We start from the raw sequence: 24946 nt of genomic DNA, 5'->3' as shown, positions 1-24946 counted from the left end.
GTCAAACTTGTCAAAGTAGCGGAAATTGGTTAGAATTTTAAAAATTCACCACGCAGAATTTTTCCCAAAAAAATTATTATTTTTTCAATAAAATTAATAAATGGATCCGCGGATTGATAGCTCCAAGTGGAAGCCCCGTCAAACCCGTGGAACTCCATCCTACAGATACCGCAGCTACTTTGCCCTCGGCGTCCTGGCAGTTGGTCTTGCAACTGGATTGTTCGCAGTGTATGTTTACATTTTTTTCGCACCTTTTGGGCAATTTAAAAACAAAGAGTTTTTTCTCGGCAGTTTAAATCCCCGCTTCTCGAAATATTACGAAATTATCGAACCAAAGTTGCGGAATACGGAAGAAGATTACGACCAGAGAGCTCTCCTGGGATTCGTGGCGCAGAAGACAGAGAAGCAGCTGAAGGAGGTCATTGAGTTGCAGAAGAAGATGCTGAGTGACCGATAAGATGGACAAGAAGAGAGATAAATTCGCAAAACTCCGGTCAAAAAAAATTAGCAAAATGTAGGAGAAAAGTGAAATACATAAATAGTTCTTTAATATTTTTATGAATTTCTTACTGAAAGAAGATAATTTCTCTTCCAGTGATGGCACAACGTCGCAGATTACAAACTTTTTTAATCCAAAGATTTCTTCCTCGGCCAGCGGATTGATTGGCAATGATATTCTAAGTCAGCAGAGTGATAAATGTAACGGGGAAGCTCCTGAGAGAGTTCCTGAAGAGAGTTCTGAGGATGATTCTGTTCATGCGAAGCGTTTAAAAATTGAGGAAAAGAAGAAACCGGTCAGGCTGAAAAAGCCAGAAATCATACGACCAAAAAATAAATCCAGCAGCAAGAAAGAAGAAAAGCTCTTGAATGAAATGTTGGTGCAACAGAGCCTAGCTGAGAACATCAATCCAGAAGATTTGCAGCTAGCTCTTGCACTATCGAGGTCTATTGCGGACAATCGCATGGAGCATGGAGAATGTTCAGGAACTGCCACAGAAAGCGCCTCAAATTCATCAACCCAAACAACTAAATTCTCTGCAAAATTCACTTTGGAAGAGTATGGATTCAAATCCAGCGCCCAGCACAACAGAAAAGCACTGAATTATTTAGCAATGGAAAAAGATATGAAAACCTTTAGGAAAATGTCCCTTCTCCTACATAGAAACCCGAAGAAGCAAGATCGTCTCTTTAACGAAAAGATCAATGGTCTCCTCAACAAATCCTTAGATGTGGTCAGCAGTACCCATTCAAAGGTGTCTTCGTATCATTTTCTAGTAACCTGCCAGTCTCTCATGGAATGCTTGAAGCCTGAGAGTAGAATAATGTCCTTGAATTGCAATCCAGAACCAATTTGGCAGTCTTTTACCCAATACTACCGAGGGAATCTCGTTGAGCCTTCATGTAGCAAAATAGATGCCTTGCTGAGGAATTGGGATGATATTCCTGGGAGAGAAATGTCTCCAAATCGTATTCGAAAGAAAGAAACAACGCCAGAAAAAATGGAAGTGGATGAATTGGAAAAGCAGGATGTACAGGAGGAAGAGATTTGTGCAGAAGGTGTAAATGTTTCATTCATTTCATTCCAAACACCAAAGAGACGATCAATCACGCCGGATCTTTTGCGAAGCGACGGGGAGAGTACTGCTAAGAGTTCCGTGCTGGAAGATGTCTCAATAGAAATATCCAGTGATGAGGAGATTCCAGAAATTCCAGGAGCAGAAGAAAATATCTCAGAAAGTTCTTCAAAAATAAAACTTAATGTTATTTCCGAAGACTTGGGAACTGCGGAAGAAGCTGAAGATGCTGAAAAGGAAGATAATTGTATCAAAAGTCAGAAAGAAGATGAAGCCTTGCTAGAAGAATCTGTGATTGTCATTGAGAGTGATGACGATGATGATCACGAGGAAGCTGTAAATCAGAGTATCTGCAGGATAATTGAAGATCATCAAGATACGAAGCATATGGGAAGAAAATCCCTATCAGATGGCTTTATCCTCTGCCGCAGTAGAGTGCAAGATCCAACAGAAGATGATGCAGTGGCGATCGAAGAAACGCCTCCAGAGGACCTTCCAATGCCCTCAGAAATTAATATAAATTCATTGCTAACGGATGATATAGTCATGGATGATCTACATACAAATACCCCGCCTCAAGAGGAAGCTGAAGAAGTCACATTCCTATGTGATGCTCTTAAAAATGAAGATATAACCGTTGTGAAGAGGAGAGGAGTCACCCCACCACCAAACTACGATGCAATGGCTCCTGAGGACATTCAGAAGGAGCTCAAAAAGTACGGACTAAAAAATATAAAAGGACGCAAAGCCAGAATCCTGCTGGAGCACATTTACAACCAATTGCATCCATTTGTTCTGGTAAAGGACAAAATGTACGATCTAAAGTGCAAATATGGGCTAATTGATGCAAGTACGGAGCCAAAAGAGCTCAAAAGGAATCAATCACCTGCAAGAAATGTAGAGAATGTCGTTGATATTATTTGCAAGGATGGTTTCCTTGGAGATATTGATGCGAAAAAATGCATTCTGCCATGTCCGTCAAGGAAGAAATTGCAAACATGTGCTCTTCCGCTGCATATTGCCTTCTACAACTACCTCCAGTCCAATCGTCAGGTCCACGAGAAGATCCTACAGTATAATCCAATTCCATTGCAAGACATTCAGGAACATTTTAAGAGCATTGGGGTCAAATACGAGGCAAATGTGAGTTTATTTCGTTTTATTTCTTTGAAATTGCTGAAAAAGAATAATTTTTAATTAAAAGAAATTGTTTTTGGATAAAAGAAAATGATTTACGAGAGCTCTTAATGATTTCAATTAGATTAGATTAATTTACTAAATAAATTTATTTTATCTCGAGTTTTTCTATACAGTGATGGTCATACAAAGAGACGTAAGATTTGTTATTCTTTTTATTCAGAGAGTTGAACGTCTTTTTAAGTGCTTCCAATTGAATAATATAATTTAATTTTCCATAATCCTAGTCACCTCATTTAGTCAAAACATTTTTAAAAGAAAATTTTCAAACAATAAAAAATCATAAATTAGGATTTTTCCTCACGTTAATAGAGCTAATAGAATCTAAACAATTTTTAATTTTCAGGATTTAATAGAATTCCTAGATAAGACGTGCATCACCTTCCAAGGCCCCAATAGTGGGAGTCGCTTGAGAAAAACGCCACGCAAGAAGAATACAAATTCGAATGGATTCACTCAGAGCGGCGAAAGTCAGTGACAAGTTCTTATCAGTGACGTAATGATTAGAAAATCTCCGGGGGATTTGTTCAACAATTTCAAGTGGAATAGAAAAGCTGCTGCTACCAAACAACACGACAATCCCAAATGAATTCTATCTGTCTGCAATCATTAAATATTAAAGAGTTTTTTTTGCGTATAAATCCCGCACAAACACACATAAAGCAGTAGCATTGAAAAGTCAATCATAACGCGTCCAGTTATAAGAGTTGGTGTCCCACAACGTGTAGAAGTTTGTTTATACGTTGAAATACTATTTGTGAGCAATATCAGTAGGAAAAGTTGATTTTTTTTGTGAAATTCAGCAATTTGATGCATAAAAATGGTCATATCTCTAGTTCTATAACACATACAGAAATTTCTTGACTAGTTTTGGAAATGTCCTGAAATAAGCTATAATTTGATATATATCTCAATGATTTTCAAGGTCACCTCTAGAACACAAAATGGCGAATATTTGTTTCAAAAAAAGAGTTTTTCGCATTTTTTGCCCTGAAGGAATGCTTCTAGAGGTTTCTGATGTTCTAGAAAGTTGTAGAGTTTTGCAAAACCTTTAATTTGATACTAAGATGAGCATAATCGGTCAAGCACTGCAGGAGATATGACTCTTAGAACTTTTAAAATGCAAGAATTTTTCATATGGCCATATCTTCTAAACGGTAACATAGATTTTCTTCATTTTCGGACTGGTAACAGATATTGAGTCCTGCTACAACATATCAAAATTTAAAGGAAATCGATGATGGGGATTCGGAGATATTGCCCCTTAAAGTTAGGCAATTTTTGTTTTTGTTTTTAGCGCCTCTTGCGGATGTTTTTGAAACTTGAAATGTTCTAGGCAGTTGTAGGGCTTCGCAATACCTTTCATTTGATATTAAGATGGTCAAAATCGGTTAAGCCGTTCTCGAGTTATATCGAAAAAACACTTTTTGCTTTAGGTCGCCATATTTGCTAAACGGCTTGACCAATTTTCAAGTATGAATTCTTGATGAAAACGTCTCACTGAGCCTTACAACATACTAAAATTTCAGACCTCTAGCTATAAGAGAACTGGTTGACGGTATTTCAAAATGGCGGACGGCGGCCATCTTGGATTTTGAAAATACGAAAAAATGAAATTTTACACCCACATTTCTATAGAAAACTTCAAACCCGAAGTCTCTACCTGTTACCGTTCTCGAGCTATAAGGCAAAGTTTAGAGTCCCGGACGGCAGGCCGGCAGGACGGCAGGACGGCAGGCCGGCCGGATCAAAAATTTTCCACCACCATTTTCGTAATGTGGGATGTCTAAAACGTGCTCATACTAAGTTTGAGCCCGATCTGAGGTGGTCGGTTTTTCCGACGATTACAATACTTGGTGTTGGCCACGAAGTGGAACACCAACTAATTTTCTTCCAGTTCATTTCGGGCATCGAAATGAATGAATGCGCGGTATTCGTGTTTTCCTTGTGAAGCAAAGTGGATTGTCTTTTATCGTTTTCTCAAGAAGTATGTGTTGTTTCTTTCGCTTTTTTGCCAAGTTCTGTTTATTTTTAAATAATACCGTGAATGTTTTTTTGTGCTCAAAAGCTGCCCAAGACAGTCCATCGCGAGACCTTTTGTCTTTATTGCCCTTTTGCGTTACAATATTTTAAGAAAAAGTCAAATCTTTTTTTATTGTGTGTGGTTCAAAGGTTCGCCTTTTTTGTGTGATTAAACTTCTCTGCTATGAGTGGGAGATAAAATGTGTATAATCAGTGTTGTGTGTTGGAAAAGCTAAATGAGCATGCTTTATTTTGTACAGTCTGTTTAGCATGAAGTCTCTTTTCGTGCTCAGAACGCAGAGGAGGTGCGAATAATAGAGTGTGGAGACTCTTATTTCAGTTAGTTTTTTTTATTTGTTAGCCTTGTGGAGGCATTATGAGTGATAAGGAGAAGTTTATTGGTGCCCTGGATATTGGTACGACAACACTGCGTTGCATGATATTTGATCGTTCCCTCCAAATTCGTGGCTACTCATGCGAACAGGTGTGCAATGCTAATTAATAAACATAAATTAACGTGGCTCAATCTTCATTTAAAATGCAAATTAAATTGCCAAAAAAAATTTCATTTAGGTGCAACTGCTATATCCAAAAGTGGGCTACATTGAAATTGATCCTGATCAATTTTGGGCAAGTGTGGTGAGAGTTATCAAGAATGCCATTGAGAATGCAAAAATCTCTGTTGAGCAACTTGAATCATTGGGAATTACAACGCAACGATGCACATTTATCACATGGCATCGTGATACGGGAAAGTACTTTCACCGATTTATTGTTTGGAATGATGTGCGCGCCAAGGAGTTGGTGAAGAAGTGGAATGACAACATTCTCCTCAAGTCCTTCCAGGGTGTTTCCAAATTCCTCTATATGATTACGCGAAACAAACGCTTTCTAGCCGGAAGTGTAATGAAGTTCATGAACAGCCAGGTGACTGTACGCCTAGCGTGGATGATTCGCAACAATGATGATCTGAGGAAGGCCATCCAAAATAAGTCTGCTTTGTTCGGTACCATTGATACGTGGTTGTTGCATAAATTTCAACAAGGCCTCAATGAGTGCAATAAAAAGCCAATTGATCACATCACGGATGTCACTAATGCCTCCGCCACGGGACTTTATGATCCATTCCAGCTTAACTGGGCCGAATGGTCGTTCTCACTGTACGGACTAACTGCCGACATGATGCCCAAGGTTGTGGATAATACGCACGATTTTGGTGTAATCGACAAATCCATCTTCGGAAGTGAAATTAAAATTGGATGTTCAGTGAGTTTTAATTTTTTTCTTAAATTATCTTCTTTGTTTTATTGCTTTTTTTTTAAACAATCTACAAGGATTTTTATAAAAGTTTTTCTTAATTCATGTAAAAAACAATTTGAGAAATCTTGCATTGTAAATTCCCTTAGAATTCTCTTGATAACGTTTGTTATTATTCAGAGAGGTAATTAAAAAACGATGATCTTGCGAAACGAAAGATTATTACGACATACTCTAAAGACCTTCATTTAGAAAAAAAAAGAAATATTAAACTGCAGCATTTTTATGATCATTTTCACATAAAAAGCTCCCATTAAAAATCTAGAAGTTTTACTAATAAAATAAAAATCCGTGATTCTTAGATTGCTGATCAATCTGCTTCCATGTGGGGCTCCTGTTGCTTTGGGAAAGGAGATGTAAAGGTGACCCTCGGCACTGGGAGCTTCATGAATTTAAATACTGGAAAAGATTGCCATGCATCCATCTACGGACTCTATCCTCTCGTAGCCTGGAGAGTTTTCAACAGGGATTCAAACACAACGGAAGTGGCGTACTGTGTTGAAGGGCAATCGAACGATACGGGATCCATAATTCGCTGGGGAATTGATTTTGGGCTCTTTGATGATCCATCAGCTTCCTCTGATATGGCCTATTCTGTGGATGATTCTGAGGAGATTTTCTTCATTCCAGCATTCAGTGGACTAGGAGTATGTTGAATATTTTCCACATCAACATTACAAAGATTTTAATTGAAAAAAAAATGATTTTCTTCCAGGCTCCAATGAATGATGCCAAAGCAGCAACGGGAGTCATTGGAATTCGACCAACAACAACCAAATCCCACATTGTTAGGGCTCTCCTGGAAAGCATTGCTTACCGCGTGACGCAGCTCTACATTTGTACCCTTGAGGAGACTGATTTTAAATTCTCCATCATTCGTGTTGATGGGGGAGTGTCGAGGAATGATTTTGTCTGCCAACTTCTGGCCAATTTGACTGGATTAGAAGTAGAGCGTGGTGACAATTCGGAGCTCTCTGTGCTTGGAACTGCATTCCTGGCAGGCTTAAATGCGGGAATATTCCAAAATCGCGATGAATTAGTGAGGAAAAGAGTCGTCGAGAGAGTCTTTCATCCTCAACATGAGCATTCCGAACGAATTAAGGGAAAATTCCTCCGATGGCAGGATGCTGTTGAGAGATTCCGTGATTGGTACGATGAGAGTTGATATTGGAAGTTTATACAAATAAATGGGATTATAATTAATCAAATGTCTTTTTTTCTAATTCTTTTATATTTTTTTGATAATTAAAAAAAATCGTTACATGTTCAAAATTTGAAAACTCGCGCGTTTTTTTGGTGGGCAACCCCAAAATTCCAATTGCCAGATGGACTTCCGGGCAATGGCGGATCTTTCTTTTCCCAATCAGTGCCGTGAAAACGTGGATTGCTGATTTTGTTTTAGTGGTCAAACAAGATGGTTTGTGGCTTTTTCTTTAATTTTCCAGCATATTCTTGTAGCTAATTAGTGCCTTTATGAATTAAATGTGTTATTTCTCTTGTAGGGTATTGATATTTGTCATAGATATGACAGGAAAACCAGGCGCCTGGAGCCCAAGTCTCAGGACGTTTATCTGAGGCTTCTGGTCAAGGTAAGTCAATAAGAGAACATCTTTGGCACCTAAAATGTGCTTCCACACCCCAATTGACACACTAAAGAAGGGGAATTTGTGAATTTATCCGGTGGAAATGGATTGGCATTGAGGTTATGTTTATGTTGCAGCTCTACAGATTCCTGTACCGCCGGACGCACAAGAAATTCAACAAAATCATTTTGCGTCGTCTCTTCATGAGCAGAACCAACCGCCCACCGATTTCGCTGCAGCGTGTGGTGCGTTTCATGAAGGAGGGAAAGAAGCCCGATAGCATTGCCGTTGTTGTGGGCTCTGTGACCGATGACAAGCGTGTCCTGACTATCCCTAAGCTTCGCATCTGTGCCCTCCATGTCACGGCTTCAGCACGCGCCAGGATTCTGGCCCAGGGAGGTGAAGTGTTGACTTTCGATCAACTGGCTCTGCTTGCGCCCACTGGTAAGAACACCATCCTGCTCCAAGGCAAGCGCACTGCTCGTACGGCCCACAAGCACTTCGGCAAGGCTCCTGGTGTTCCCCACTCCCACACCAGGCCATACGTGCGCTCCAAGGGACGCAAGTTTGAGCGTGCTCGTGGACGTAGGCGCGGGTGTGGCTACAAGAAGTAAATGTAGCTCCGGACTTGTGCTCCTAATCACATGAATTAATACAATGTTTCCGGACATATATAATTTATTGTTTTCTTTTACGCATTATTCGACCAATAATTCACTAGTAAGGCATCCTGTTGTTGCACACTCAAGATCTTCTTTATACGATTCACATCCTGGCTATTCTGGATCTTCTTCAGACATTGTATTTTGCTGCAAAAAAATGGAATTTTTAATTTAGATATTTTCCTTCGTTGATTAACTTCATACTTATTCCACTCCTCAATGAGAACACGAAGATGCTTCTCGAGAACAATATCAGTGAATTGTTCTTCCTCAAAAGCCCGAAGGATTTTAGTCAGAAGATCAGGAGCTAAGAGAAAGAATTAAATTTGTTTAGTCAAATTTTTCTTATAGAATGAAGAAGAGCAAATGGGATAAACTTACTTTTTCCAGGAAGATCTCCCAACCATTCAATGGAAAACTTATCTTCCCTCCTTTTTGGGAATTCAACTCTGAATATTCCCGTGCAGGACTGAGGAACTGTGATGTTGAAACTTACTGAGAGAATTCTGCATTCAGAGGGAGGAAGGTACTTGGAAGCATCGACGTGAATTAGGCGATGAAGGTACTTCGGAAGAAGCTTTTTCAGGCACTTAATCATCCGCAGAGTCTCTCCCGATGGTCCCCGGAGGAGTACTTGTGTGCCAACTATAACACAATAGCACAGTGGGATGAAATGGGATTCCAGAAGGCTCCTGAATCGCCTAAAATCGCGAATGATTGCAATATCATCATCCCCTTCGTCAATTCCGTGCTTCCGCATAAGCCATTCTTCCTTGTCAACCTGAACCATGGTGAATCCCTCTTCGGTGTCCTTTCCCAGCCACGGAGGCACCATTGGGCTACCGATGGTAACAGATTCCTTGAGATATTGTGCTCCTGCCCACAGAATCCATGCAAATTGGGAGTGAATGTGGGCAAAAATGTGCTTCTCTCCAGTCAATTCTGTAAGTGGCCGTGGCTGAGAGAAGCCCATTCCTTCGCTGAGCCTCTGTGCTTTTTCACTCTGACGAGATTGCTCTCCGGGATTTGCAGCATTTGCATAATCCTTCAGTTCACTTGAAATCTTTCGCAAATTGTGCGAGAGAAATGGCTGAATGTTCACCAGAAAGAGTTTATCCTTCATCAGCACGACAATGGAGAAGAGCCTGTAGAAACCGCGTGCCTTTGAATCTGGGATCTGAAAGCTGTGACTGAGAACATGACCACGGGAGCCATCTCCGAAGAAAACAAGTCCATCGTCTTTATTGGTAATCTCACAGCTGAGACTACGAAAGGCTGCTTGCTTCACAAGGGGGATGACATCCTGAATCATTGGCTGTTGCGAACTCACAAACTTTGCCTGACTCTCCTCATCTTTGGTCATGAGAACCAAAGTTTCCCCGAGAGATGTGCATGCTGCGCATTTTTTCCCCAAGGAATCTCCTCGTTTGTTGGACAATACATCACTTAGGCGCGTCTCACGGAGTGTCTGCGTGCAGAAGATGGCCAGTGGACCGTGGAGTTCACAGAAATGACACAAAACAATCACGGCATTCATAGAAAAAATGCAAAATGTTATCCAAAAACTTTTTGTTTTGATATCACGTGATCAACAAAAACAAACAAAGCAAAGTCTGTGGAACTGTTCAGGAAATGTTCTATGAAATTGCAGAATTCTCCGCGGAATCTCCAAACATAACCTCAATCTCAAATTCAGATAACTCGGATAAATTTTGACAGCTGGATAAATCATTCACGTGTTTACCGCATTTTTACAAGAAAGTAAACACACAGTTTTCATAGCATTTTCCTAAAATATCTGCTAAAAAGAGTGAAGAATTTTATTAATTAGCGCTTGAAGTACTTTATTTTACAAATGGGTAAGAAAAAGAACAAGAAACAAAATCGTGGTGAAGCGTCAAATTCTTTCGCGTCAGAAGACGCATTTTCTGGACGAAGTAATGGTTTTCCCAAAAAGTCCGCGTCTCATAAGCAACAGCCCTCTAATCATGGACAGAAAAATCAGAAAAAGTTCAATAAAAACAACGTAGAAGCGTCACAAAGTGGGAAAAGGAAAGGAAAATTCTCTGGACCAAACAATACAAAGAAGATGAAGCAAAACAACAGTCAACCTGGAAGGTTTGTGAGAATAAGTCAGGAATCTTCTGAAGGTGGCCAAAAGGAGACACCAAAGAAAAGCAAGAATAAGAAGGAGAATCAAAAGACGATCTCTCCGAAAAACATGGAAATTGTGAGGAAAATCGACATAGAAGATTCAGAGACATTTGAAGACTCGGAAGATTCATTTGAGGATTTCACGGATGACAGCTCATTCCAATCTATAAGTAGTTCAGATTATACAGAGGACTATTTTGAAGATTATGACTTTCAATCAAATTCCGATGATACCTACAGTTTTAGTGATGAAGAGGATGTCCAAGAAGAGTTCTCCACTGACACCGATTACACGGAAGATGAAGAAGTTTCAGAGTATTCCGACTACCGTTCTGATGAGGATGATGACTACGAACCCGGAGAACAGTACGATGATCTAATTGTGCAACCAGGAGAAGCAAAGTACATTGAGCTTTCCGATGCTGCAAAGGTTCATTTTCATGATCAAAGTACTTCGGAGATTATTGACTACTTCTCCGATACGAATGAAGAGAAAGTGACCAAGAAGACTCCTCATCGATCAAGCGATAAATCAGTAGATCCATGCAAAGATTCGAGCAAAGCAGTAGTACATGTTGGGGATGCTTCACTGGACAGACATCCAGAATTTTCAGAAGAACCTGAAAATGAAGCAAAGAGAAGGAAAATCTCCTGCTCTAAAAACTGCTCCCATCAGCTGAATTTGCCAAAAGTCAAGAAATCTGTGAAGGAGAGTCCTTTAAAATCCCTCGTATATGATAAGGAAGCAGCTGATTCTTCAAGGAATGAAGAAATGGAAGTTGTGGAAAGTCCTCAGGAAGAACCTGGTGAACCCGAAGAAAATACTGAAGAGATCGATGAGAATACTGAAGTCATTGAGGAAGATGCTGAAGTTGTGGATGAACTAGAAATCAATAGTAAGGTCAATTTCTACAATTCCATCGATTCCTACCACGTCCTTTTGCACCTTACGGAAAGTATTCATTTTTACGGGAGTTTATCCATAAAACTGTTGGCTGGAAGTGCTTCAGTCTCAGGATATAAGCTGGATGTGGAGGAAACTGTTAAGGCTTACGTGCCAGTTGGACATTCATCCGTCAGCATCACTCCAAACGAATCAGATTGTCAAAGAGAGTGGAAGGAATCTCTCAGCAAGGAAAATAAATGCATCAAGGAGATGTTTTTCGAAGCAGATCTTCAAGAAATTGAGAAGAATTTGAAGACAAATCAAGCAATTTTACTTCTCAACAGAACATCCAATCGAAGAACTAAAATGGCAAAGAAATACTCAACTAATCGAGTTTTTCCCAACATGATCAACTACAAAAGACCCCGATTGTTTGCTTCGACGGAGTATATTCTTGGATGTCGCTTCAGTATGGACAGGAGGTACGCTTTTCAAGTCAATCCTGATTGGGAGGTCATTTCTATGGGGCAGAAGAGTCGAATTGTTGTAGCTGGTGGGAAGAATGTTGGGAAATCCACACTTATTCGTCATCTTGTGAATGAAAATGTGAAGAAGTTCGGGAAAATCCTGCTCGTCGATCTTGATATAGGACAACCTGAGACCTTTGTGCCCCAAACTGTGTCTGCAACTCTTCTCGATGGTCCCATAATTGGAATGGGATGTTTTGCAGAGAAACTTCCCCTGAAAAGCTACTTATATGGTGATTTGAACGTCGCAAATTGCCCACAAACGTACATTGAATGCGTTGCTAAGCTCATGCAGGATTTAGAAGATAATGCTGAGTTGAAGAATATCCCGTGGGTTGTGAATACAATGGGATATGCTAGAGGAATTGGTTTGGAATTGATGATTGCCGTGCTGAGACTTATTTCTCCCACGGATGTCATCCAAATCACGCACGATATTCAACTGGAGAACTTTGATCATGAACTGACCAAGGATTTAGTATCTAAATGGACATGGACAATCCTGGATGGTGATGCTCTGGGCCTTAAAGAACCTTGCAGGGACTTTCAAACGTTTATTTTTCACACAATGGTCAGCGGGAATTTAGCGGCAGATATCAGAAAGGCGAAAGGATCAGAAATAAGACAAATCAATCTCCTTGCTCAATTGGGAGGAATTCTGGGGGAGAGTTGTGACTGGATCACACAATCAAAGCCAGTATGGTAAGTCATCCCTTTTTTTTTTAGCAAAATCTTGATAGAAAAATTAATTTCTTAATTTTTTAGTGCCTCTCTGGAGAAAATAAAACTCTTCAACTTCACGGATGAGGATCTCGGGGGTGAGGAGCATATTTATGATCTTCTCAATGCTAATCTGACTTACCTGTGCCGGAAGACGGATGAGAGCGATATCCTCGAGTGCCTGGGAGTGGGAATTGTCCGGGGAATTGATGAATTCTCCCGGAAGCTCTACCTTTTGCCATCGACGAGGGATACCCTTGATCTGGTGAACTCCCTTGCAATTTGTCGCATCGCACTTCCACCACAGTTGATCCTAAATCAGAGCTCCAGTGTCCGCGGGGAGTTGCCGTTTGTCTACAATACGGATGAGGCAATTGGATCCCGGAATGTGCTAGACAGGAGTTTTAGATCAGAGAAGGCAATGAGTAATATTTATTCTCAGGAGAATATTAAACATTTTGATTAAAGAATTTTTATTTTTTAATAAATTTTTTTTTTTTTGAAAAAACCAAGTTCGTTTTGACCGTTTGATTGTTCAGACATTTGAATTTATTTCAAATTTGCAGAAAAAGTTACCGTTATTCAACCGCACTAACCTCTTTCTAACGGACTTGTGCAAAGCGCAAAGAAACCGCAGCATTTATTTTTTGTGATTTTTGTGATAATTTATGTAATTTTAGTTCCAAAAGTCCAAATTTTGCGTTTTTCGTGGAAAATAAGGTGAAAATCTGTTGATTCTATGGGGAAAGACCGCAAGAAGTACTATGGGGACAGGGAGCTTTACAAGCACCCCTATGCCCGATACCAGGCTGCGACCGGAAATGACGCCTATGCACCCTATGCAGGCCCCTCGTATACCGTGAATTCGATGGACACTCCCTGGGGAAATCCCTACTATTACTCCAGTGGACCCTTTTATACCTCCCAATATTCTCTTGACTGCTACGGAACTTACTGGACGAGAAATTTGACGTCGGGAACGTCATATCCTGCGGAGAATATGGGTAGGTTTTCCCAACATTCGCTTAAGCTTAAAAGGAACCCATTATATAACTTCTTTTCTTTATTTTTTTTTTGCTATGTTTTAGTTCCCAAAACGAGGTGTCCGGAAAATGTTATAGTAATCTCGCCAGAGGTACCGCAAGATTCCTCTCCACATGATGTGCTTGAAGAGAGTCCTTCATCAGAATCTAATTCTGCTTCGATTCTCTCTGATATCTCTGCAAGGAGTTCTCCCATTGATTCAGGAAATCCCTCATCGATATCGTCTGATTGCTCATCAGCTGAGTCTTCAGAGCTCTTAAAAGTTTCTGCAGAAATTGCAGGATTAAAACCAAAAGTCACCAAGACTGATCCCCAAGAGATCATACATTCGATCTCTGCAACACATACGGTTCATCCTCTGGATCGTTTGAACATCTCAATCGTCTCAATCTCATCTGATACCGACTCTGACGAGGTAAAGAATACCTTGAGATCTGCAAAGCTCTTTGCAAAAGACACAAAAGAGAAAGCCCGTAAGAAGATTGAAAGGAATAAATTTTACACTTCCATTGATTCCTCTCAAGTTCTTTTGCTCCTCACCGAAAGTATCTACTTTTACGGGAATTTGTCCATAAAATTACTAGCTGGAAGTGCTTCTGTCTCAGGATATACGCTTGATGTGGAGGAAACTGTTAAGGCACACGTACCCATTAGACACTCCTCAATCAGTATTACTCCAAGGACTTCGACGAAGGATGCAAAATGCCCAAGAAAAGTGTGGAAAAAATCTCTCAAAAAGAATAAATTCATCAAGGAGATGTTTTTCGATGATGACCTCAAGGAAATAAAGAAGAACTTGAAGGATTATCATGCAATCTTACTAATTCAGAGAACTTCAAGCAGACGGACTGAAATTGTGGAGAAATACTCAGATAGTAGAATATTCCCCAGTATTGTGAGCTCTAGAACTCATACAGCCTTTGCTGCAGCAGAACATATCCTCCAATCTCGTTTTAATGAGGATAATAGTCCCAGGAGTGACAACATACGCAAGGATCCCCACTGGGATGATGTAATTGTGCGAAAGAGTAGTCGGATTGTTGTAGCTGGTGGGAAGAATGTGGGCAAATCCACTCTTATTCATCATCTTGTGAATGAAAATGTGAAGAAGTTCGGGAAAATTCTTCTCATTGACCTTGATATAGAGCAACCTGAGACCTTTGTACCTCAGACAGTGTCTGCAACTCTTCTTGATGGTCCCATCATTGGTATGGGATGTTTTGCGGAGAAACTTCCTCTGAAGAGTTACCTCTTTGGTGATCAGAACGTCGCAAATTGCCCCCAAACGTACATTGAGTGCGTCGCCATGCTCCTGAGGGATGTACAAGAGAGTCAGCAGTGCAAAAAGATACCCTGGATAGTCAATACGATAGGGTATGTCAGTGGAATTGGCATGGAGTTGATGATTGCCTTGCTGAGGCTCATTTCTCCCACGGATGTCATCGAAATCATTCGCGAAAATTTTAAAGAAAATTTTGACTACAAAATTTCGCCAAAATTGGTCAAACACTGGACATGGACAATTCTAAATAGCAGTGATTTGCCAGAAATTCCGAGTTGGAATTTCGAGACGTACCAATTCAATAGCATGAACGCCAATAGTCCTCTCCGTCCACCTTTTGACGCCAACCCCTCATTACCAGCAACGAGAGAGATCAGCATCTTAGCTCATCTTGCGGATATTTTGGAAGACAATTGCGATTTATTCACTAAATCCAAATCCGTTTGGTTAGTATGTGTTGAATAATCCATCATTCTGCTGATCCTTAAAAGTAAATTTTATATCCTTTCAGGGCTCCTCTGGATGTGATTAAGTTCATCAACTACACTGATGAACACATCGGAGAGGAATACACCCACGATATTTTCAATGCCAATTTGGTGTATCTGTGCAGGATGATTGGTGATGATATCCATGAATGTCTGGGGATTGGGATAGTCCGTGCCATTGATAAAGTATCCCGGACGCTTTATCTTTTGCCATCTACTAGAGAAAATCTCGTTGAGGTGAATGCTCTAGCTCTGTGCGGAACAACAATCCCATTCCAGTTGATGATTTTGCAACAATCTGGCATACGAGGACACCTACCCTACGTCTACACCACACGGGAAAACTAACTAAATTTCTCGAAGTCATTCTATGCGTTCTTTAATTTTATTTTCAATGTTTATAAGATCTTTAAAAAGATTTCAAAAAATACTTTTTTTCTAATTTTTTTTTCAATTAAAAAAATTCTATAACTATTTCTACACCGTTGGTTCGATCGCGATGAAATTTGGCACAGAGACTACTGATACCAGGAGGTTTTTACCAACGATATTGGTTTTCGCCCCAGAGCCCCCCTTCGTAGCGCCCCCATATAAAATTTCATGCTTTTTTGACTCCTTTTTGAAATTGGCGCCATAAATGTAGTTCCACAAGCCACCACCTGCTATTTTTTGGTATATTTTGTATAAGAGAAAATGAGACGGTTGTCGTCACTTATATTGTCTCCTTCACACTTTTAGTTTTTCGCAATTTTCTCGCGTTTTCCGCCGAATTTCCCAGCGAAATTACTTTTTTTGTGACCAGGAAGCGACGCCGCATCGATTGGCATCGCCAGTTCAAAACACTCAAAATCCGCGCCAGAAAAAGTCGTGCAAATTCCACAAAAAAATCCGGTGAGTTGCGCCCCCAAATTATTATTGAACGTACTTTGGGCCCCCCTGAGCCACCCGCCAACTTTTGGCGCCCCAAAAATGAGTTTTTCCTGGAAAAATTAATTTTTTAAAATTTTCCGCAAGATAAAGGATGCGAAAACCGCCGGCGGACAAACTTCTCATAAGTCCCTACAAAAACACCCCAAAATTCTCCAAATTTCATCTCTCCAACCCCAAGAATTCTTCCTAAACCGGAAAAATCGAGAAAAAAAAACTCCAAAACGGGGTAAAATCGGTAAAATTTATTCTTTTACCCTGAAGCGCCTGAAGCCGCTGTAAATCGGCGCAGTACTCTGAATTTTTCTGAGGGTGCTAATTTTGAGATTTCGCAATGAAAAAATTCGAAGACTTCAATTTTCTTTTAGAGAAAACAAGATGTGAGCACGAAGAAGCCGGAAAAGCTGGGACAATCCTAAAAAAAATCCGCAAAAAGAAAAATTTTTGCAGCCGCTCTTACTTTGGGAGAAGAAACATTTGTTTCAAAACATGCATTTCATCAAGGTTGCAGACATTACGAAAGGTGATGTTTCTCAGAGAGTTGACAGTTTTTGTATAAGGCGTATTTTGTATTTTTTCATCACTTTCAATTTTATTGAAAAAAATCTTAAAAGAAAAGTAAGAAAAGCGATCTGATTTGTGTAAAATTGCATGTAGGTGGTGACGGAACAAAGTAATGTGGTGTTTTTCCTCTGGCCAAGCTAATAACCCAGGTATTTTGTGTTGTAATGTTTGCGTCTCGCCTTGCCTCTCGGCTGCTTTTTTCCCGTCATTTTCATTGTAAAAAAAAGCATTTTTCTCACTTCCAAATCATATTCTCATCACACAAATCTGCCTACGAGCTAGCCAGTAGTGTCTGTAGTTCCTTTGTACAGCCCTTGCATTGCTATTTGAGGTACAAAATTGTGGATTTCAGGGAAAAAAGTTCAAGTGCATTTTTGTTCATGCTAAATGGGGGTCATTCATTTTTCCGCGATGGCTGGAGGAATTATAATACTAATTTGAATTCCACGCCTTGTTGCTCCCCATTCAAGGAACTTCCACGCTTTTTGTGGCCTTTTTCTGCGCTTCCCTACGCTCGTACCCCTCTCCAATGCTAATCAAATTGCAATTTCCAATCCTTTTGATATACATAACATATGACGTCATCGTTTTCATTCTAAAGCGAATATTTTAGGCTTTTTCCATTTTCATTCATACTGTTGAGGATTGCTTGGATTGGAATCTCTTTGGCCAGAAGAATTTGTGACCATTCCAGTCGAATTCCATAATCCTTTTAGCCGCATTTACCGGACTATCCTAATTTGCTTGTTCCCTTCTCTTCTAACTTACAGTATATTCTTATTAGAAAAAATGACAGATATTGTAATCGACTAATAAATTCTATAAATATTTAATTTTATTTAGAATGATTATTTGTTGAGTTTGAAAAGAGAAATTTAACAATATTTTCCTATTCCTTTTATTGATAAAAAAAATGCTTAAATTTGGGTAATTGGAAATTATAATTTATGTCCTTATCCGCATTGGTAGTGTTATTCTTGCTTTAAAAAAAACTAACCCTTGGGATTAATGTAAAGTGTAAAAAATTATTTTTCTGTCGTGTAGTCCTGTAAAATATAAATAATTCCAAAAAGGTAAACAAAAGAATCACAAATACCATTAATATGGAGATGCTTGTGCCGATAAAATTGGCAAATTGGTCGAAAAGCTTTAGCAAAATGTCGTATAAAGATATATCTAACGATTGGAAGCCGATGGCGATACGAATTGGGGAGAAGGGAGATAAATAGATATAGAGTGTGAGAGCGAGAAGTATGTTTTTTGTTCAATTTTGAAGCGTCTGTAACTCATTTAAATACTCCGAATTATTTATAATAAAAGGAAAGCTTACTAATTAGAGTATTTAGCATAAAGTATAAAAATATAAACATAATATTCTCACCATAAAAAACAAAAATCAGCAAGTAAAAAGAAAGAGACTCTCTCGCTCTCGCAATCAATCTTCTATGGTTATCTCACTCTCCCTGTCGCCATTTTATTTTTCCAAAAAGAAAAAGAAGAAGAAGTGCTAGCTCGGTTGGCTGCTTGCAATCGAAGAAGGCGTTGTTCCCATAATTTTGTGTGTTTTCTATTTTATTGCATTTGTTTTTAACATTACCGAAATACTCCAATAAGTTTATATTCTGTTGGTGAACTCTTCCTTTAATCAGAACCGATGGCGGCTATCCGCAAAAAGTTGGTAATCGTCGGAGATGGAGCATGTGGTAAAACTTGCCTCCTAATTGTGTTCAGCAAAGATCAGTTCCCGGAGGTGTACGTGCCGACAGTTTTTGAGAATTATGTTGCAGACATCGAAGTAGATGGAAAACAGGTATGTTTACATATTTCCGGGGAAATTGGGGCGTGTGCCCTTGCTGTTATGGGGGGAATTTATCAAGGGGAGAGTGAGTTGTGCGACGGAGGGAGTGGTGGTGTGTGTGCGAGTGATGATAAATCAACAGGATGCTTGGTACCCGGCGGGTGGGGGTGGGAAGTGGATACGGCTTTATTCGCATTTTTGGGAGAGCGGGAGGGTGGTGGCCAGTTGGGGGTGTACAACGGTGGAGGCTGTGCATCGTGTGTGTAGCGCTTTTTGTGAGAGCTGATGACGCGCTCTTAACCTTCGTGAATAATTCTCACAGAGAAATTGTCGCTGTGCCCGAAAGACGAAGCTCGCGGGGACGATGATGATGCTCTTCTCTGAATTTTGTGCAAATAAATACACAGAGAAGAAAATTCACTGCGATATTTGATAAAAATACCCCTCAAGGCTTCAAAAAAAAATTCCCCATATCGGAAGGATTTCCTCATGAAAAAAAGAGACCTCATTTTTTTTACTCTCTTCTTGACCATCTTTGTCACCCAATTTCCACGCAAAGAAATTTCTCTCACAGAAAAATTCTAGGGGACAATGGTCCAAATGTGACCCAAAGAGAATTAAGGGCAAATATAGCCCAATTTGGGCCAACCTTCTCTATTCATAAAATCATAAAAAAGTCACATAAAAAAAGCGATAAAAGCTCACACAGATGAATGATTCACTTTTTTCCCTGATGTAAAGTTTTGCATTTTCAATGTGCACAGATGAGAGGAAAAAAAAGTATCCCCTTTAGTCATCTTTGGGGATGAATTTCCTGTGTATTCTTTTGGTCGTATTAAAAAGCACTTCCCCACCCAATGTGGAAATGTTCTCCCCTCTAAAATCCCCTTTTAATTTTTATCTCATAAAAATACAAAAATATACTCTTGACGTTATCAATTTTCTATAAAACACACACACACACACACACACAGCTAAGCGGAGAGCTATTCCCGGAAAAAGCAATTAGAATTTGTGAACAATAATGATTAGATTTGTTTCCCCCCAAAGATAATTCTTTCAACAATTTTTTACACCATGGATATCTGATACAATAAACGGGCTGACTTGAAGATTTTTCACTTTATCGGAATTCTTATATTTTCTTGGAATGTTGAATCATAATCAAAGTACGAGTGTTTGTTTTATACCAGCAAACTGATAATGAAATTGAACAAAATTATTTCCTTGCAATTCTGCAATAATATTAAGATATTCTTGGGTTTTTCTTGTAGGTTGAACTCGCCTTATGGGATACGGCTGGACAAGAGGACTATGATCGATTGAGACCTCTTAGTTATCCAGATACCGATGTCATCCTGATGTGTTTTTCAGTTGATTCACCCGATTCATTGGAAAATATCCCAGAAAAATGGACACCAGAAGTAAGAAGCCTTTACTAATTATATATTTTTTAATCCGGATTTGCTTTACTATATTCAGTATTTTCGGCATTATTTCTTCATTAAGTTTGAGAGCTTTAAAATGGATAAATTTCTCTAGATTCGGTTAAAGGCTGACTTTTAGAGCTATAAAAACTCAGAAATGACTTTTCTAGACAATTTTGAAGCCAGATTAAGCAAAAATTGCAAAGAAAAAATACCTGACTGAGCATATCCGGATTAAAAAATTTTCAACGAAAAAGAGGATTGTAATTCATTCTTAATTTTATTTTCAGGTGAAACATTTTTGCCCCAATGTTCCAATTATTTTAGTCGGTAACAAGAAAGATCTTAGAAATGATCCTAATACAATTAAGGTAAGTTTTAGTTTTCTTCATTAGACCTTTCTTGTATTTTACAGATTTGTCAGGAAGTTAGTGCATGATTTTAGCGACAAAATTGCAGGATATCTCATTCCAATTAAGAGGTTTTACTCGCCAAAATCATGACCTAGCTTTCAGGCTATCCTATTATTATTTATAAAACATAAAAATCCAATTGGATCTTATAGGAGTTGGCTAAAATGAAGCAAGAACCGGTGAAACCACAGGAAGGACGTGCAATGGCTGAGAAAATAAATGCGTTCGCTTACTTAGAGTGTTCAGCTAAATCAAAAGAAGGTGTTCGTGAAGTGTTTGAGACAGCCACCCGAGCCGCTTTGCAAGTTAAAAAGAAGAAGAAAGCTAGATGCCTTTTGCTCTAAGAATTGAAAAAAAAAAGAAAAAAGAAAGAAAAATATCAACTAAAATGAAAAACTCTTACTTTTTTTTTCTTGAGAAGAAGATTTTAATGTTACACACAAAAAAATAAAAGAAAGAATATTTACAACTTTTTATTTACGGAATTTCTATAGTAGTGAATAAAAAAAAGGAAACAATTTGATGAAATATGTTTATAAAAAAAACAAAGAAAATAAAATGAAAACCATAAAATACTTTCTAATAAAACATTTTGAGATTTTTTTTTCATACGAGGAACTAAGGAGCGATCATTCATGGAAATGAAGATATCTAGCTGAATCTTCCTTTTTTTTTCTAAAAAAAAATCATTTTTATTTCTTACAAAATGGGGTGGTTAAGTGAATAAATTCAAAGTGAGTATTTTGGAGTTTTGTTTTAAGAGATTTTTCTCGAAAACTAAGAGAATTTGCGCATGGGAATGTGCTTAGATTTCGAGAGATGATGTCGCAAAATGCTTGCATTTCTTCCCAATAGCATTTTTTTCAATAAAGGCTTCCGTCAAAGAAATTCCTATAATTAACAAAAATGAAAGAAAGAAAAGATTAAAATGATTTCACATATTTCTTTGCATCTGCAGTAATTCAATTTTTTTTCACCTCATATTTATCAAACATGTGGAAGAAGAGATTAATTTCTGGGAAATTTCAATTAAAAATGGGAAAGCACATTAAACATCCACAAATTGTATCAATAATAAAAGAAAAAAGAAACTTACATCAATATATTCAATATAAGCAAAAAGATAAAAAAAATAAAAGTAATTGTAACATAATTATACTTTAAGTAAATTGAAAGATGCAAGAAGTTACAAAAAAAAATGGAAATCGTTTTAAAAAATAACAATTATATCCTTTTTCATAAAATCAACTATATAACGAACTTTTTTCGATAAAAAAATGAGACAAAACATATTACTAAAAAAAACTAAGCAATTTGTTTACTATTGAAAATTTACAAAAAAAAAGAAGAAAAAAAATAAATTGAAAAATTAAATTTAAAGAAAAATTAAGCAAGGATTATTGTGTTGAAAATGCAATTTTCTTTTTATCCTTCATGCAATGGGATTTAGTTTGAAAATTAAAAAGAAAAAAATACAAAAAATGTCAAGTTTTTATTGTAAAAGTTTCTTTTTAAAATGAAAAGTGCCTAATTTTCAATGTAGCTACATAAATAAGTGTGTGAACAAAATTATGCAGTTTTTAAGATTTTATTGTCATTTTTAATATATATTTTTTTGCAATGTTTCCCGGTGAATAAAAAAAAATACCTACCCAGCATGGAAAACCTCAAAAAAGAAAAAAATCTATAGGAAAGATTGCTAGCTTATTTAAAAATAAAAAAAAAGAAAGAAAGAGTACGAGATAGAAGTGAAGAAAAAAAACTATTTTGTAATAAACATCCATAAAATTAAGTATTAAAATGATTTATAGGTGATTTTTTTTAATTTATAAAAATAATTTCTTTGTGCTTTCTACGTTTTTCAATATTTTTTTTTATTTCTCTTTAAACAAATAGAAAGATTTATTTAAATTTTTAAACGTTCACACACACAAAATACATTTTAAATGTTTCTTCATGAGAAAGAAAACAAACAAAAAAAATCTATGCGTGCGAATTGTACTTTTTGCAGATAAAAAAAACTGTAAAATTTTTGAACAAATTGATTAAAAGAAAATCATATAGGACGACTCTATAAGTGAAAGAAAAATTCGTTTTGCATATTTTTAAGTAAAAAATATTTCATAATAATATATAGTGAAAATTCCAATATCCAACATGTGCTAATTCTATAGCTTAACCGAATCATTTTATACAAAAGAGAAGAAGTTTAAAAAAAAAAAAAGAAAAGAAAAACTACACAGAGAAGAATATTTTTGACTTTTTAACTTTAAGTTTATTTCAGTGGTTTTAGAAGCTCAAAATTTTTATATTTATGTAATTAAATTTCAGATGAAAAAAAAATGGTAAAAAAATGAATGCGCATAAAAACGAGGGTGACATTTTTTTGGTGCTCTCGTCTTAAGAAATAAAACAAAAAAAGCTAATTTAATATTTCTTTTTTTCCTTGAGATCATCCAAAGTCTTTTTTACCGAAACTTACAACAAAAAAATCAACAACAAAACGACAAATTGAGTAAAATATAAATCATAGGAATTTTTCTTTGAGAAAATGAGAATAATCTACCGTAAATTGATATGGAAACTATTGAATAATTTAAGTATGTTCAATCTTTAAAGGAAAAAAATGTTATAATTTGATGTAATCTATAATAATAATATATAAAATGAACGAACTTTTTTTTGGATATTTTTTTGGTGCCTTATAGAGCAATTTAGTAGGGGAGGACGGGGTAATTTGGCCACTTTGGCGGTTTTTGGAATATATCAAGCAAGTATGGTAGTATGAAGAAAACCAAATAGCCCTATTTTGTAGGAAATTTTCCGGCCTACAACTTCCCCATATAACACTTTTCTCTATCTCGATGAGAAATGGGTGAATTTTCCATTCTCCTGGACCCTTAGCTTAGTGGCCAAATTACCCCGAGCACGGGTAATTTGGACACTTTGGCGCACAAATAATTAAACATGAAAATTTTTGGACAATAAAAAAAATTTATTTTTTCGATTATTTTTTTGGAAGATAGGATATTTATCTAAGATTCATTTCCAGTAATTTGCCAGATAAAAATATTTAACAGAGGCTCAAACTTTAACATTTTCTGAACCATAAACGGGCAAAGTCTAAAAAAGGCCATTTTTCAAATTATCGTAAATTTCTTTTTTTAGTTCAAATATTTTATCCTACTTTGCTTATAATCTGTAAGAAAACATTAAAAGGCACAACTACAATAAATATCTTAAATGTGCGTCGGAAAATGTGCCGGAAAAACTCAAGTGGCCAAATTACCCCACTCCAATTTTCCGGATAAAACCATTTCCACAGGAAAATCTGTTTGCGATATCGGAAAATGGATGTCACTATCGTGTTTATGATGGATCAATGACCCTTAATGGCTTAAAAGTTAATTTTTAAGTCTTAAAAATTTTTCGAAAATGACGTACATTCAAAATGCCAAAAGCACTTGAAAAAGTGAAAAAATGATTTTTATCAAATAAAAGAAAATCTAATGATCGGATTTTCCTCAAACTTGGTACGATTGATTATCTTTATGGGGAGTATAAACTGTGGAGAAATGGATTTTCTAGCATTTACCATACTTGAGATATTCCCATTAATGACTTTGCCAAAGTGGCCAAATTACCCCGTCTTCCCCTATATTGGGATGAAATAATTTTGAAAATTTCTTAAAGACTTAAATGAATTTATAGTCCGCTCAAACTCTTAGCAAGCATCACGATCGGTTCAGCCGTTTTGGAGGACTGCACTTGCCACAGCAAACAGATTTTCTTTGAAATCATTTTTATTTTATCGCTTAATTAATAGGTATAAAATTTTATGTGAAGCGAAGTTTATTTTTACGACGTTTCGAATCTCTTTATTGTCTTCATCAGAACTAAATCAAAAGGAAAACATATTATAAGAAACTGTTTAAGATTAAAAAGAAAAATCATGATGAAAGTAACAAAGAAAAAGCTCTAAACGTCGTCATAAAAAATCAATTTTCCCAATTTTCTTCATACTAATCAATTCTGGAACAAATATTTTGCCTTTGTTTCGTGGAAATGTTTGCGTTAAATTATTTAGAAATTCTTTTTCCACGCATTTATAAACAAACAGCAAAGAGACGCAATTACGGATCTCAAGAACATCCCTCTGAGAAGTCTATAAGACTCGGGAATCAACAATAGAATGATCACACAGGGGGTAGACAAAGACTCTATTTCCATAGGAATTCACTGATCACTCGCTGAGACACCCAGGAAAATGCTTCAATCTGAAAAAATCCACCACCACTGGATAGATAATTTAATATTCTATCGATTGATAGCTTTTGAGGGGTGTCTCACGAAGATTAATG

The 24946-nt window shown here is 37.3% G+C and overlaps 8 protein-coding genes across 12 annotated transcripts in view; 7 read left to right on the top strand and 1 right to left on the bottom strand.

The window, feature by feature from the left end:
• The window catches only part of LOC129790073 (luciferin sulfotransferase-like), a 767385-nt gene that overhangs the window by 31636 nt on the left and 710803 nt on the right, over positions 1-24946 (top strand). The window lies entirely within an intron of this gene.
• LOC129790559 (uncharacterized) lies at positions 6-552 on the top strand. The gene is made up of 2 exons (XM_055828121.1): positions 6-228; positions 292-552. Exons 1-2 carry the CDS (start codon positions 101-103, stop codon positions 455-457), a joined length of 294 nt encoding a protein of 97 aa, XP_055684096.1. The 5' UTR covers positions 6-100; the 3' UTR covers positions 458-552.
• On the top strand, positions 406-13139 carry LOC129786917 (uncharacterized). The gene is made up of 12 exons (XM_055822174.1): positions 406-514; positions 596-2717; positions 3118-3241; positions 5165-5277; positions 5367-6059; positions 6413-6757; positions 6826-7149; positions 7613-7699; positions 7831-8303; positions 9176-9203; positions 10187-12624; positions 12688-13139. The coding sequence occupies exons 1-12, from the start codon at positions 459-461 to the stop codon at positions 13106-13108; spliced, it is 7224 nt and encodes a 2407-aa protein (XP_055678149.1). The 5' UTR covers positions 406-458; the 3' UTR covers positions 13109-13139.
• Positions 3249-7318, top strand: LOC129789405 (putative glycerol kinase 5). Of its 4 annotated transcripts, XM_055826210.1 has the most exons (6): positions 3249-3449; positions 4658-4701; positions 5155-5277; positions 5367-6059; positions 6413-6757; positions 6826-7318. In XM_055826210.1, exons 2-6 carry the CDS (start codon positions 4687-4689, stop codon positions 7273-7275), a joined length of 1626 nt encoding a protein of 541 aa, XP_055682185.1. In that variant the 5' UTR covers positions 3249-3449; positions 4658-4686; the 3' UTR covers positions 7276-7318. The 4 variants fall into 4 exon arrangements, with proteins under 4 accessions (XP_055682185.1, XP_055682210.1, XP_055682201.1 ...); XM_055826235.1 differs by lacking the exon at positions 3249-3449 and having other exon boundaries at positions 4654-4758; XM_055826226.1 differs by lacking the exon at positions 3249-3449 and having other exon boundaries at positions 4662-4943.
• On the top strand, positions 7421-8370 carry LOC129790350 (60S ribosomal protein L18). Its single transcript, XM_055827831.1, has 3 exons — positions 7421-7527; positions 7613-7699; positions 7831-8370. The coding sequence occupies exons 1-3, from the start codon at positions 7525-7527 to the stop codon at positions 8305-8307; spliced, it is 567 nt and encodes a 188-aa protein (XP_055683806.1). The 5' UTR covers positions 7421-7524; the 3' UTR covers positions 8308-8370.
• Positions 8354-10153, bottom strand: LOC129789750 (folliculin). The gene is made up of 3 exons (XM_055826797.1): positions 8737-10153; positions 8560-8662; positions 8354-8502 (listed from the first exon to the last, which is right to left on the bottom strand). Exons 1-3 carry the CDS (start codon positions 9890-9892, stop codon positions 8385-8387), a joined length of 1377 nt encoding a protein of 458 aa, XP_055682772.1. The 5' UTR covers positions 9893-10153; the 3' UTR covers positions 8354-8384.
• LOC129788827 (polynucleotide 5'-hydroxyl-kinase NOL9) lies at positions 13247-15932 on the top strand. Its single transcript, XM_055825209.1, has 3 exons — positions 13247-13646; positions 13731-15414; positions 15480-15932. The coding sequence occupies exons 1-3, from the start codon at positions 13382-13384 to the stop codon at positions 15802-15804; spliced, it is 2274 nt and encodes a 757-aa protein (XP_055681184.1). The 5' UTR covers positions 13247-13381; the 3' UTR covers positions 15805-15932.
• On the top strand, positions 16897-23260 carry LOC129790302 (ras-like GTP-binding protein Rho1). 2 transcript variants are annotated; one of them, XM_055827761.1, is made up of 5 exons: positions 16897-17096; positions 18597-18757; positions 20020-20169; positions 20463-20543; positions 20738-23260. In XM_055827761.1, the coding sequence occupies exons 1-5, from the start codon at positions 17060-17062 to the stop codon at positions 20927-20929; spliced, it is 621 nt and encodes a 206-aa protein (XP_055683736.1). In that variant the 5' UTR covers positions 16897-17059; the 3' UTR covers positions 20930-23260. The 2 variants fall into 2 exon arrangements, with proteins under 2 accessions (XP_055683736.1, XP_055683746.1); XM_055827771.1 differs by having other exon boundaries at positions 16912-17001.

Source organism: Lutzomyia longipalpis, chromosome 1, assembly GCF_024334085.1.
Source record: "Lutzomyia longipalpis isolate SR_M1_2022 chromosome 1, ASM2433408v1".
NCBI classification, from domain to species: domain Eukaryota; kingdom Metazoa; phylum Arthropoda; class Insecta; order Diptera; family Psychodidae; genus Lutzomyia; species Lutzomyia longipalpis.
Note: the sequence above shows the minus strand (reverse complement) of the source record. Positions and strands in the feature narration are given on the sequence as shown.